Source organism: Epinephelus fuscoguttatus, linkage group LG18 (genome assembly GCF_011397635.1).
Source record: "Epinephelus fuscoguttatus linkage group LG18, E.fuscoguttatus.final_Chr_v1".
Classification (NCBI taxonomy): Eukaryota; Metazoa; Chordata; class Actinopteri; order Perciformes; family Serranidae; genus Epinephelus; species Epinephelus fuscoguttatus.
This window is the reverse complement of record NC_064769.1, coordinates 12773984-12789184: the sequence shown is the minus strand read 5'-3', so window position 1 is coordinate 12789184 and position 15201 is coordinate 12773984. Positions and strand designations below refer to the sequence as shown.

The window sequence follows — 15201 nt, the reverse complement described above, 5'->3', positions numbered from 1 at the left end:
AAAATTCATACATATCCCACGCAGGGATGAGCCAGTAATTTGTGCATAACCCACATATTTTGGTCAGCTGCGATCATGTGACCAATGCACTGAGGGGAGAAAAGAAGGAAGCAGTCCCGAGCTGCACTGTAAGGACGCAAGTTGGGGTAGCGGATGGGTCATAAAATATAGGACTTTCATTCGGGACTTTCCACAGGAGACCGATGTTCGGAACTGTGTGAACTTTGAGTGACCTTTGAGTAATTTTAACATACTTCTTCACCATGTTTATTTTCCTAAACCTACCCACGGCGACTTAACATGTCTTAACCTAACCTCTGTAACTTTACATGAACTACATAACTTTAAGCTTTGAGCATGTAATGTCATCTGTGGGGCGCTAATTCGTGGGACTTCATACAAACTGTAGCGTGTGCAGTTTCATAAGATATCATACGAACTGCTGGGTGAGAATATGCTGACAAATTTGTTTTAAATTATTATGCTATTACTATGAAACACAAACACACAATTATACATCCAGTTTACCAAATATTTATTTTCATTGACATTTGTTTAAACACATTTTACTATATTGCAGCTCTGTTTTCAGTTCATATGCAGCATTAAGTGAAGGTGGGAGCTGCTACAGTGCAGTAAAAAATAACTTGCTCTCTGGAGAGATAAAGTTTCAACCACTCCCTGAGTCTTGCAAATAAATAAGACTACCCTCCCTTCAGCAAAAACAAGAAGTACATTACCTACCTCCCTCCCCCCTAATAATTTTTGTACAGTCCCTAAACACAGAGCAAGTTGTGAAAGGCACCATGTTACGATTACAGTAAACGTGCATCATTTTAGCACCTTATAACAACACCTCAGCCCTGAACACAAAAATACTGCAAGAAAATAGCAAACACTGCAGAAATCAATCTAAAAACAGCACGTAGTGCGGAAACTCAACTCCATATTTCACACTTCAACAGGCATGGGTCTGTGTGGTGTTGACACTTTGAATCCAGGGTAGCCAGGTCTGAGAGCCTGCCCCCAAAAGAGCTTGTCTCCCCCAGCAGGTTATTCTGGTGTTATTATGAGAACTCAACATGCTCATTATGGTTGTGGCACTGCTTTCGGGGTGGCTGTCTACTCTGGTGTGCCAGCACTGGAAATGCTTGTGGTGAAGGAATGACAGGGAGCGAGGGGGAGCAAGAAAAAGAGGAGAGCGAAAGGAAACGGGGAGAGATGGAGAGGATTTAGCAGACAAAAGCACAAAGACAAAAGAAGATAAAGGAGTGAGCGCAGAGTAGGGTGAGACAGATAAAAGGGAAAAGACAGAGATAAATAAAGCAGAAAGAGAAAGACGTCGACAAGGATCTGAGCATAACACAAATCACAGCAGACAGTAGCTTGTTTGACCACTTTCCACCACCCAGTGCATCACCAAACTGTCCCTTTACACAGGAAGGAGACAGAACCAGGAACACAAACAAGTGGACACAACCACCTGTAAAGGAAAAACACAAACCACAGAGACGCTCCACATACACACACATGCAATGTGCGTTCACCCACTCAGCATACACACACATTCCTTGTATGAACAGTCTACTTGTGTGCAGTGGAGCTGAGAGAGACAGCACTGTCTGGTTCACCGCCACCACCTCCGTAACCTCTGCCACTGCCCAGCGTGAAAACACACCTACACAGAGGTGACTGTCTTTTACAACCTATTTATTTGTTGGGTGACATGAGGTTATTTTATGTCCACACGTGCTGTGAAAACACCGTTGCTTACGCTACTTTGCTTGGGTGTTTTAAACTGAGAAAACTACACAGGCAATGTAATACATTTAATCAAAGCCCTTGCACGATTTCAGTCGTTGTCACTACTTAAGGTCTTTGTCGCCTTGAAACAACTCTCAACATGCTGCTTATGTAAAACGGTGATGACATCTAGATAAATATAAACCAACAGAAACATGTGAACACCCAACCAAGCCCAGAGCCCAATTTTCGTGGCTTTTAGTCTGCAAAACACTGTATTGGCTGTTTATATGTATGTACAGTACACAGCTCACTGTAAACACTGATATCCAAACAGCCTGTGTTGCTGTTACTCTTGCCGTGCATCAAAGAACAGTCTTGTGTCCTCACTAGGCCCAGGCTGCAATTTGGGCTCAAGGCGTGGCCCAGCACCCATTGGGCTGTGTCCGCCCTGCGCACCAGTAATGACCCCTTCCCTATGGGGCGCGTTTGATCTGGGCTGCCTGTGTGCTTCAGTAGGGCCTATTTCTGGAGCGTGAGGGGGATAAAGGGAGCTTTCAGACTTGGTGCCAATGACCATAATTAAGCAGCTTTAAGGGGTGGCAGTGAGCGCGCTAGCAAGCGCAGAGTTTGTAATTTGGAAGAAGGGGGCAGAGTCGCTGTGGCTCATTGGAAGTACATGGGAGGGTCGGGTGGCACCCGGTGCTGAAACACAAGGGATAGAGTGTGTGAAGGGGACTGTAAAGAAGATGTTAATGACTTGCGTCCATTAGCACCCGCCCCTGAGGCTACGCTTAGCAACGGCCTTAGGCTGAAATGCACAGAGATCCATAGCTGACACACGCAGTTGGCCCCGCCCGGACAGAGTGTCAATCAAGGCAACCTTTTCAGTGCTTAAGACCTCTGGCCAGTCAGCTCAAAGGGTCAGTGCTAAAAGACCCGTCACTAACAACCTTATTCTGCAGCCTCCTCGGCTAGTTGGTTGTCCATTGATGTTACTGTATGCAGCATTCATCAGAACAAGCATTTTGCTTTAATAAGTGTTTCGCAATTTTCATACAGATTTAGTAAGTTTAAGGCGATAAGATCCTCCTATGTCAGGAATTACACACGCCTCCACTGCAAATTGATTTAATTGAAATAAAAACAGGAACTAAAAACGATTAGTCCTTATTTAGAAAAGAGATGATGGGCTGAGGTCCAAGCAGGTGGGTTGTTTTTTTTTTCTCAGAAATGCCCAAAGTAATGAGTTCACATGATGTGGGAGGTGTTAGCACTGTTTGTACATTTGCCCTGTTACTTTAAGGATCTATTCATGGAAATTACAAGAAGGAAGAAGAAAAAAAAAAACACATTTTGTCATTCAAAACTAGCGTCATCTAGCCATAATACTTTTTTGAGGCTCTGAGATTTTTGCATCCACCCTAATATGATGGAGGTGGATGGAAATTTGTTTGTGGTGTTCCCAGCGTTGAGAAATTACTTTTTAAAAATTCAACATCTCTCTAGGGGAACTATGTTCCTGTCACTCCAGATAATCCACAGACCTTCCTGTGAGCAATTTTCATCTGAACCACATTAAAATCATAAAAAAGGTCCCTGTGAAAACCGTCAGCTTCTCCTTTTTCCACAGTTTTTTAGGAGCACAAAATGTCTTATCGCCTTGTTAAGCCTGTGTGCTCATGAAGATCTCAAACAAATGCCAGGTAGTAATTACTGGCTCTTGTGGCTGTGTGGGGGTCTTTTGGTAGGCCTTATCCTGTGGTGGGCCATGACCCCTCTTAAGGTAATGGGAGCTGATCCAGGTGCCTCTCCATTAATACTTCTCTAACACAGTGCTCAAGACTGATGTCAGCGCTGATGTCTCACATAAGGAAATGTTGCAACAAGACATAGTCCAAACTTTGCACAGTGTTCAAACCACATTATGATATGTGTGTGTGTTTGTGTGTGTAACAAAATAAGAGAGAGATCATTCCAGAAATGACTACTGACAAGAGCTTAAACATCATTGTGAATGCTTTGCAGTCATGGAGGGATTACTAAAGGGGCCTATCAGGCATAGGCCCAGGGGCCCAAATTGTCAGGGCCCCTCCCCTGGCATTTACCTGCAAAATGTCACTTGAAGAGACATGTATTGACCAGGAAGACACTCAGAATGACTCCCAAAAGATGCAAAGGAACTGAATAGAGACACAAAATAACTAAAAACTGACACAAAATGACCTCAAAGACACACAAAATAACTACAGAAAAGGACAGAACAACCACAAAGAACCACAAAATGACTACAAAGATACACGGAACCACAGGCAGATGCATAACAACAACAAAGAGATGCAAAACAACAACAACAAAAAAGGCAAAACCACCACAAAGTCTGTGTTTCTTGCTTGTGTTAGAAAGGGGGTGGGGCCCTTTTCGTATCTATGCCCAGGGGCCCATTGTTTTATAATCCGCCCATGCTTGCAGTGCTTTTCATATTCCAAGGGGCGATGAGACACACAAAGTCTGACACACCATCTCTCTTCCAAAGAAGTAGCTTGAATGACTCAACGCCATCATAAATGATTTGCAATCACCCAAATTCTCCCACACACTGAGAGATAATGAGGTGGATACCTAAAGGAGAGTCTCTGGAGGAGCTGCAGGCGTCCCTGTGAGACAGTTTGAGTCTGTGAAGCGCTGCCCACCGTGTCTCACCGTGGTTCATTCATATGGTTTACCGGTGCATGAGGCTTTGGGTAAGATCCATGTGGCCACCCCCTGGAGAAGGCGTGTAGTTGCTCGATGCAACCGCTGGGTTGTAACTTGACACCTGGCCGTGCGGTGCATTTGCCATCGCTTTACCCACTGAAAGCCTATTTAAAAAGGAAAGGGATGAGTCCAACGCTCCTGACTCCGTAACCCCCCTCCAAAAGAAACCCAGCTTTCTCTCCGGCTGCGCGTCCCTCAATCTGGATCGGCATAAATGAATGAAACACAGGGGAATATCGACAGACAATCGCACAGGAAAACTCTCTGTCAAACCAGCCTGCCAGGAGGAATTTATGTCGGGTTTGACAGGCAAATCAACATGAGTTTTTTCCTCTGGAACTTCATCTCAAGCTTGTCAAATGTGTAAAACGGCGACCGGTGTCTTCCGCCCCCCTCGCAAAGGAGTCACGCTGTGATTAACGGTCAGGTTTTTGACTGCCAGGACAAATGAATACAAATGAATTTAGGCACCCGAAGGAGAGATTGCAGAACCTCTCATCTAGACACAAAGTAAGTGCCATTTATTTTTATTTTATTGTGTGTGTCTGTGTGCTGCTGAGAGGATGTTGGAAAGAGCTGAGGTGAGACGGATCACTGGCGGGGACTGAGTTACAATTGAAGGAGCTGCATGCCTCCATGTGCGTACCTGTGAAGTGCCGGCTGGCTGTGGTCCAGCTCACCATGCAGGAGTGGTATCCACTGGGGACTTCTGAGGCTCTGTATGGGGTCTGTTTGGAGCATGACTGCCATTTGTTTAACATTTACCAACTGTGCCAAAAGTAGTCAGTGTGTCCAAATGTTTGCCTCCCAACTCTCCCTTATTGTTTATGTTTATTAAACTGAACATAAGACAAAACATTATCACCAGATTCATTCAGAAAGAGTTTGTGAAGGCTACATTAATGCTTCTGTGCAAGAAAGATTGTGATTGCTCACAGAAATATAGCGCATTCAAGTGTTGTTTGGCAAACATAGCCCACAATGAGCGAATGCAGGAAATTCGCCATGTAGTGTTTACTAAACCAAATCATCTGATAAAGTGAGCAAAACTGGCAAGTGTTCAGAAAGTTTCACGAGAAGTTGACCAGCATCCTCTGGAACATTGGCTGGATGTGTTAGGATGCTTTCCATGTTTTTACGCATTCAGGCGCATTTACGCACGGTCGTTAAAAGGGTTTTTTTTTTAAAGGTGGACTAGATTCACAACTCAACAGAAAACACTACAACAGTTATGTAGTCCAAACGACATCAGTTTTTGCAGTAGTTTCCCCGGCAACATCCTCATCAGTTTATATAAGATGTGCAACATCTGCAACTGACATGAGTTTTACTACTCTGAGACATAAAATGCAGATGTTTTCTGGATGTGTTTACACAGACAAGCTATTGTAATATATGGAGCGAGATATTTGGTCTCAAAATAGGCTACAGTGTTGTATTTTTTAGGGAAGTGCATGCAGCAGCCAAAAAAGTCATCCGTGCTTTCACTGGTGCATTCATTCATTTATATATGCAATACAATATTTGGTTTTATTGCGCAGTGAACATCTGTTTTAGTGAATGGATCCGTGGCGAGATAGAGAGGATTCGGTCATTTAGGGAGCAGGAATGTCCGGAGATTTGAGCCCCAGTCCCTGCAGTGTTTCATGAAGGCAAGTTGGCCAAATGGTATCAGCTTTATTTATCACACCTGACTGGATGTTTTGCAGGAACCGTCATAAATTCAGAAACTTTAAAAAATGGCTGTCTAGTAATTTAGAAACCTCCCAACAGTGTTGCTGCCACTACATCTTTCATTTGAGATGTGCAGGGACTGTGATATAGTAAGGAGTCTACCCGCGAGGTGTCAGCTGCATGGAGCATCAGTCACCACATGGTGTCGCCCTTTATGTCTAACTCTTGGCTTTGCGCATCCAATTATTCTTGGGCAAAGCGTTGGTTTATTTTTTTTTATATTGGAAAAAAACAACTATAGAGTTTAATTTTTAAATATAATATAATATTGATATTTATATAATATATAGACACACAGACACTCTATTGTCTTGCTCTAACTTGTAGTTTCAGTAGCCACTAAGTCCAAGTAGAGCAGGATATCACAATGAGTCACACATAATTTTATCTGCTCTTAGTCATAATAAGAGTTGGAACATGATGGGTAGAGGCAATTTGATAAGTAGAACTTGGCCTGGAAGTAAACTCTCTGAAGGGGGGGGATTACTTGACTGTTTACAGATCAGATGGTGGACATTCAAGTACCACTGGTCTTAGGAGATGTCAGCTCTCTTCCTCATAAGCCTGTGTTAGTGTCAACTCATCCATAGGAATTTTCCACTGTGTGTGTCTAGGTGTGAGTATTCCTCTGTGTTAGTGCTCAGGGGGGCAGGATCTCCTTTGGGAAATCCTTTCAGGGAATCATTGAGTTGTCCAAACTTGTGAAAAGGAACGGAAGGCTTCTCAGTGTGTGTGTGTGTGTGTGTGTGTGTGTGTGTGTTTTCCTGAACCTTTGACTGGTCACTGGCCTATAGACGGACTGCTGTTTGAGTCAGTGGAGAGGGGACGGCGGCTGTGGTTTTGGGGGTCGAGATGTTAGAATCAGAGTTAGTTTATGGATTTTGCAGGTTTAGGAAGAGATTGTACAATGTGGCACCACCTATCTTAATGGCTCAGTTTCTTTGACACTCAGGCAGATTTTGCCAATATTATTACCAAAATTCAGATACTCTGACTCAATCTCAGTCTGCTCAGTCACAATCCTTTATAGAGCTGGGAAATATGTCCATATTAAACCAATATTGAGATAAGAGACGAGGGCTTGTCTTAGATTTTGGATATCATATCAGAAGTGTTGTCTTTTCCTGGTTTTAAAGACCGAATTACAGTAAAGTGATGTAATTTTCTGAACTTTCTAGCTGTTCTGTTCTTTACTTACTTAGTCATTATATCCACATTATGGATGATTATACTTATCCAAAATCTCATTGCACAAAGCACCAATGGTCAACGCTACAATATCATCCAATATAGACATCAAGGTATTTGGTCTAAAATATGATTTTTGCCTTTGTTGATCAGTCATCTGCAGTTTCTTTTTTCATAAAAATGACTTGGCTTTTTGATGGTGGATGAGATGCATGTGCTAATCACAGTTAAGATGAGTTGAAGCTCAGTGAGAAGAAGATGTTATAACAGGGCAGTGTTCTCCTGTCTTTGTAATGTGAGTTCAGTGGCTCACAGCAAATATATAGGTTAGATTGTCTGCTTTAATGGATGGCTTAGGAGGAGGAGGAATTGTTCATCTGGCCTCTATTTTGTCCACTCAGCTTAGCTGAGAAATCCCTCAGGGAGTCATGTCATAGCTCACTGTTGCAGTATGAAAACCACACCAGACAGGGTCAGTGTACAGATGTCAGCCCCACTGATTTAAATGTCCACTGTGCACAGATCCACCTCAGTGCAAACGCCTTCAACCGCTCCACAGAAGAAAAATCCCAACCTGTCACATACACTTCAAAAAGCACCCTAATGAAAATCTTAACAAGCTACTGAGAGCTTTTAATATGAAAAGTCAAAGAAAACAGCGGCGTTGGTTTCCCAGGAAACTTGGTCCAGTTTGCACAGATGTAAACAGCCCGAGGGACAAAATGAGAGTCATTTTCGCTGCAGTAAAAAAAAAAAAAAAAAAATCTCAGCATTCATGACTCATTTTCAGAAAGCGGATCTTTCCTCAGCTGATAAGACACTGAATCAGACTGTTACCAGCTGGTAGTCTGGGAGATCTCTCTCTCTCTCTCTCTCTCTCTCTCTCTCTCTCTCTCTCTCTCTCACTCTCTCTCACACACACACACACACACACACACACACACACACACACACACACACACACACTAAGCATCCTGAGTAACCACAGCCAGCTGTGTGTGGGGTTGATTGTGATGAAGCTTTATTAGCAACGAGGAACTGTTAGAGAGGCAGACACAGACACCACAAACACACACCATCACTCACACACACTTGAATATGTTAAACATCATTCAGGCCAGTGGAGGAAGCGGCCGCGGGTTAGTGCGGAGGTTGTTTGCTTTCTAAAGAGATCTCAGCCTGGGATAGCGCAGGTAAATATGTTTATGCAACATTTACCGTCTTTCCCACATTTTATGTATTTGGAGCCGTGGGCCCACGCCCCCGACTGCCTGCTCCACTCCGGCCCTCCGGCTACAGCTGCTATACACATTTCCTCCTCAAATGTGTGTGTGTGACCATGTGTGTCTGGATGACCTCCAGCGGTAAACAGTGGCTCCCCTGCCTGTCACCAGATCTCAGTCCCCTGCTGAGCGCTCAGTCCACTTTCCAATCAGTCTTCTCAGCTCTGCTGCACACCTGCATGCAGTAAGGGTGTTGAGACCACTTTGTTTTTGTTTTCTGTGTGTGTGTGTGTGTGTGTGTGTGTGTGTGTGTGTGTGTGTGTGTGCATACACATGTTGGTTTTGGGTGGAGAGTTGATGGATAAGTCTACTGTAGTATTTCTGTCTTCAAAACCACAATCTGAAGCTGTGTGTTTGTGTGTGTATGTGTTTTGGAGAGCTCTTCCTTGCTCTGAGATGTAAGTGCTTTTGCAGAATTCAGGTCCCATTTGTTATTCACATGGTATCGGTAGCTCAGATGCGAAGCATATGGGCTTGTTTGAATATGTGTTTTGGTGTGATGCAAGTGTTTACAGATTATTTTGAGTTTAACCTTTCATGATCCTTAAGACTCCAGTTTTGTAATCTCAGTCTATTTGATGATTTTGGGGTCTGTAGAGTGCTGCAGTTGTAGGCCCATCTGTAAGTTCACACAGTCCTGGTTCCCTAAAGAAAAAGCCATTGGAATTTTTCCATTGTATTTCTGATTATTGTAGAAAATTTGCTCTGTCACAAACAAAAAAATATCATACTTACACATTTTGTCCTGCATTTAAACATTTCGTCCAACAAATATACACCACTTTTATGATTTTTGAAGCATAAATCGAATCGCCGGAAGTGAAAGGCTAGCGTGTGGCTATAAACAAACTATATCATGGTTGCATGACTTCAATGTCCCCCCCCCCCCACACAGCAAGGTTCTAATGCGGTGTTTTCATTGTGATGAAGTTCCATAGTCTCATTTAGCCACTTGATGGCGACCACCTTTTTTACCAACACAATGAGACCAAAGCAATATTCAGGGATAACTCTGTGGTCCTGTTTAGCCACTTGCAGTCGCCCCTTTTACACGTAAAAGCTTTAAAATTCACAAGTGGGGTATTTACTGACGTATTTTATGTCATAGAACAAAATATAAAAAACTTAAGCTTGTGTCTGGTTTGTGCCAGACGTTATTTCTGGCATCTAACCAAAAACCCATTCAAAAATCCATTGACTTCATGACGGGAAAACCGGGAGTGCAAAAATGCAAACTCATTTCCGGATTGTAGGACTCATTCCTGCAGCATTACTAAGACTTATACCTTAAATTTCCCAATATCAGCAGTTTTGCTTTTATTCAAACATACCTTAAAGGTTCAGTGTGTAGGATTTCGCTGGATATGTTGGCAGAAATGGAATACAATGTTCATAACAATGTTTTCTATTTACATTATAAACTATATTTATAATTACCTGAAGCTAAGAATCGTTGTGTTTTCGTTACCTTAGAATGAGCCGTTTATATCTACATACAGAGTGGGCCCTCTTCCACCGAGTCCACCATGTTGTTTCTACAGTAGCCCAGGCCAAACAAACTAAACACTGGCTCTAAATAGGGTCATTTGAGTTGGCAACTGTAGTTCTTCATTCTTGGCACATTTGAGAAGTTTCAGTTGGTTGCAATGTGCAACCTCACCTCTAGATGGCATTAAACCCTTCATGCTAGACCTTTAAGATGTTCCTCTATTGGCCAAATACAAGCAATTCCGATACAAAGCCAATTTTTATGCAGTGGTTTTAAAAAAAACTAATGGTTATATTAAAGGTAATAAATCATTCACTAATGTTTTAAAGATCTGTTACATGCATCAATAAGAACAATATGCCTTAGACTTTTTGGACTTTTCGACCACTTGGACCAAAGTCTGTCTCTAGATAACATATTACTGCAGACTTGATGATTCAAACCCTTAATAAATAAGATATTATGACCTAGACCTACATAATTTGTAATTTATGGTTTATTAGAGAATGAGAAACCCATCAACCTTTATTAATTGATAACCAACATTTATAAATGGAATATATTTGGGAAAGCAAAATAAGTTCCTGTTTATGGATTAAACATAAAGCATTCTTAATGATTTATCATTTAAATGATGTATTAAAGCTTTATAAAGAGTTCGTTTTTACAAAATGGTACCAAATTATTTTAAGAAATTGTGTGATTTAATGTCGTGTTACAGCTGCCTCTTTCTAACGTCCTCTCTTCTCTTCCCCCAGGAGAGCCCTATTGCTCTGTACCGTATTATATTGTACTTGTTACCTGGGACTTACGCAAGTACACCCTGAAGGTAAGACGTGACTGAATGTCACCTCCACTTCTCTCACTCTCAGTCACTTCACTCTCTCTCACCTCTGTATTCCTCACTGAAAAATTTACCAGTGGAAAAAACTGTAAAACTTCTCAGAGCACTGGGGAGATTTTGGAGTAATTCTTCGCCTGTTTGGTCATTGCCCAAGCACGTAAACACATTGCTTTGAGAATTGGGGCCAGCCGTTGCCATGACGACAAGTGTTGAGTAAGCTGAGTGAGCAAGGGAGTGATCAGATCATAGATTCAAAGCTGACCATTATGGAGAAATGTTAGTCTCAAAACACTCCGAGACACTCCTGTCTCGGTTCTTTGATTTATAACATTCAGGAGACGGAATGTAAAGGTCACTGTTCCAGACACAAGATAACCATTTAATATTTCATAATCATAATATATCAAATGTGACAGCATGGAAGGGTCGCTTGATGAACCAACAGAGAATTATCACCTGGATGGAGCCCTATAACTGGCTTCAGCTCATTATTTAACTGTCCGGCTGCAACTTAATGCTTCTGGTTCACTCTCGCCGCTCTCATTGCATCGTTTTCAGTCCCAGCAGGTAACTATTTCCAAAGAAAAGCTCAAAAAAGTCACTGTTCACTACCTGCTCAGCACCAAACAGGCACAGCTAGAGACTAGCTAGTAAACAGAGTCGAGCATTTAGCAGCCAAAGAGCCAAATATTTCCCTCAGGTGTTGGCAGAGACCAGAAACAGACCAAAATAGAGGCAAAATGCCAAAAAACAATTTTACAAAACAAGAGGTAAAAAGTAAAGAAACAGTATTTGACCATGTTTTTTCTCTTATTCAAGTCATGAATCATAAATCATGATTCCAAATCTGACATTGTGGGAATTCACACCATTTATTGCTGTGGGGATGATTTTCTTTCCATTCAGAGTTATTATACTGTAAATGGCTCACTGTAGACCAGGGCAGACCAGCCAAAGAGCGATTTTTTTGAGTGTGTTCGAACAAATCGGTGACTTCATCCTCTACAAGGGATAACATTACAGAATGAAGAGCCTTGGACTTTCTCTCTGTCCTACTTGAGTGACTTGGCACAGTGCAAGGCTATGAACTCCAGCCATGTGTTAAACACAAGGCTGTCTGTGTGTGTGCGTGTGTGTGTGTGTGTGTGTGCATGCGTGTGTGTGTGTGTGTGTGTGTGTGTGTGTGTGTGTGTGTGTGTTCACATCCATACAGTACGCTGTATATCTAAAACCACATGGTTGATGCATGCCCCAGTAATAGTACAAGTGGTATTTAAATAAAGAAATTTGGAGACAGGAGTCTATGTACAGAACAGATACATGTAATACACCCCCCGGCTTCACTGCCAAGTCCTGTTGTCCTTTACTGCAGGAGAGACCACACAGAGAGGAGAATTCACTGTGTGCATTGGTATACACTATATCCCATGTAGGTCTTGTTTCCTCTGGCTATTTTATAAAACCCCAATGTTTCGAGGTAAGGAAAATCTTACAGTCCTATACCGAGCATGGAAACATTATAAAGAACTGTCTGCATAGCAGAAGCACATCTACATTTGCACTGCTTTTCACTGTGCAAAACAGATTGTTTTAGATGTTATTGAGTCCAGTGATTTATATTAAATTGTGTTAAAACCTGCTATGCATCAGTAGCACTCAATAATTCCAGACTTGACACATTGGTTTTTGTTTGACATGATGCATGTGAGAACTCTGTCTGCAAAAAACATGAGTTTGAAGCAGCTTCCTCCCTTAGGTCTAATTCCTTGATCACTACCATGACTACCAGGGATCACATTCCTGCTCTTTTTTTTTTAACTTTCCATGCAATTATATATTTCCAAAGTCTGCGTCCCCCCATCAGTGGTCTAATGAAGCAAGCCTCGTATTATAGAAAGACAAGCATCTCATTGAAGTCCTTTCTCTCCATGGCTTACCAGTACAGCAACTGTTAGGCCATACCATCTGTCTTTCCCCTCGTCTTTCCCACTTTCTGTCATGTCATCAACATTGCTTGCCCAAGTTCCTGTCTTTTCACAAGCAGGGCTTCTATACACATGTCCCCATTAGACAAGGCCCAGTGACCACAGGTCAGAGTGAGCCCGGAGACAATAAAGATGTCGAGGGGCCTGGGTCTGAGATCACAGGTCATATAGGGAACGCGCGGCTGGACCCCCGAGACTGAAGCGCTGAATAGAGAGTCAAAGTTGGCGGAAAGGCTGGAAACTGTATTCTGCCTCCAAGCGGGGAGATGCTGTACTCACTTGCGGTTACTGTGGTCATGTTCTGAATTTCCAAACTGACTCTATTGATGAGAAGGACAGAGAGGAGCAGGGAAGAGGGGAGGCTCTCTGATGATGCCGATGTCCTTTGGTTCAGTAATCCCCTATAGCCTTAAAACAAAGAGGCCATGACCTGATATCAGCGAAGCAGACAGCACATATACTTTAACATACAGTACAGCAAGCACTCTGATGTGCTAATTGGTGTGGAAGTTACATAACAAGCCACCAAATGTACATTTAGAACCTGAACTCTGTCCCTTGTGCCTCGAAATTCACAAACACATATTGTTAGCTTTATACAGTGTCCAGCAGTCTCTCTGTTGGGTAGAGCGTTGGCCAGATGGTTATAAGAGAGGATTAGGTCCTTTAGCCCTGCGTTCCTGGTACTGGCTGCGTTGGCCTTGACTGAGCTCCCTTCACAATTAGCTCCACCAGCCGTCATGTTTCTATCAGCACACAGTGAACACCAATGACAGAGTGTTGTCTTGCTCTGTGCCACACATTACCATGGGGATAAAGGGTTAAAGGCTGCATTACAGTAAGATGAACTGAACTCACCAGACTGTTCGAGCTGTTCTGTTATTTGCCTTTAACCACTTAGTCCTTATATCCACATTACTGTAGGTCTGCAATTAGCAACTGTTTTCATCATCATCAATTAATCTGTTGATATGTTCCTTAATTAATTTATGAATAAAATGTCATAAAATGATGAAAAATGTCCATCAGTGTTTTCCAAATGCCTGATGACATCCTCAAATGTCTCGTTTTGTTCACAACCCAAAGATAATTCTGTAAACTGTAGGACTGTTTAGTTGGAGTCTGAGAATTTTTACTTTTTTTTTTTTTTAAAAAAATCACTCAAAACCAATTCATTAATTATGAAATTAGTTGGCAATTATTTTAATAGTTGACAACTTTTCAAATAAAAAATAATTGTTGCAGCTCTACATTACTGATAACTATGGATCAAACATCTAATTGTGTAAATACTCGGAAAATGCACTAATAGTTGAATGTTCGTGAATATTTGTAACTCAATTATCAGTAGAAAAAAGCACTATAGCTGAACATTATTCTGTTTGAATAGCTATTTCATCAATTTGCATGATGTAACCTAAAGTCAACTTTCTCATGTTCATATTTAATTTTTTTTTTGCTCCATGCAACCCGAAAATTCTTTAAAGTATATAGGACATTCATTTAGCCCCCTCAAATAATAAACCTGACAGCCGTCTAAATTTAATGACCAAAAACAGGTAGGCAAAATTGGTTAAAGGTCATACTTTTGGAACCAGAGTGCTTTGGTTTGGCTTTGAAATCATTTTTGAACATATCAAATTTTAAATACCATCTGCTTAGTGTCTGGACCCTATTCCCAAGCCACAGGTAGCTTATCATGGTGTCCCATTTTATGTCTTGTGAATTGTTCTTGTGTTTTAACTGTTTTTGTGCATAAAATAAACTGAGCTGAATTTTTCACCCTCTGGACTTGTAAAAATGTGGCCACATTAGGCTTACATTTTGTGGTGAGCAGCACCTTTAATAATTGGCAGACCTGTATAGCAATAAACATGTTATATTCAGAGGCCATCTGCTGTGGGCACGCTTACAGCTATTTTATGCTTCACTTGGGACACACGGTCAAAACTATGTCACAACTTGCCATATTGGAGAGAAGCGTGAGGCTGCAAACCGCTGACATTTGAAACAAAGGCCACCACAGCACCTCTGTGCAACATCCACCCACCCAGAGAGCAGGGTGCATGGTCACTCCATACTCTATCATCAGCTTATGTCTGTACATCTATATATAGTCTTTTCTTTTGGCCTAAAGTTGTACTAGACAGCCTACAGAAGCAGTTTGGTAGCCTCAAA

General features: G+C 41.9%; 1 protein-coding gene across 1 annotated transcript in view; it reads left to right on the top strand.

The window, feature by feature from the left end:
• The first annotated feature begins 4426 nt into the window (after nt 1-4426).
• Nucleotides 4427-15201, top strand: part of col27a1a (collagen, type XXVII, alpha 1a) — an 86323-nt gene continuing 75548 nt past the window's right edge. Inside the window, exons 1-2 of the mRNA XM_049603397.1 lie at nt 4427-5010; nt 10953-11023. Of these exons, the coding sequence (XP_049459354.1) occupies nt 4958-5010; nt 10953-11023 (124 nt within the window). The 5' untranslated portion in view covers nt 4427-4957. The remainder of the gene's footprint in view (nt 5011-10952; nt 11024-15201) is intronic.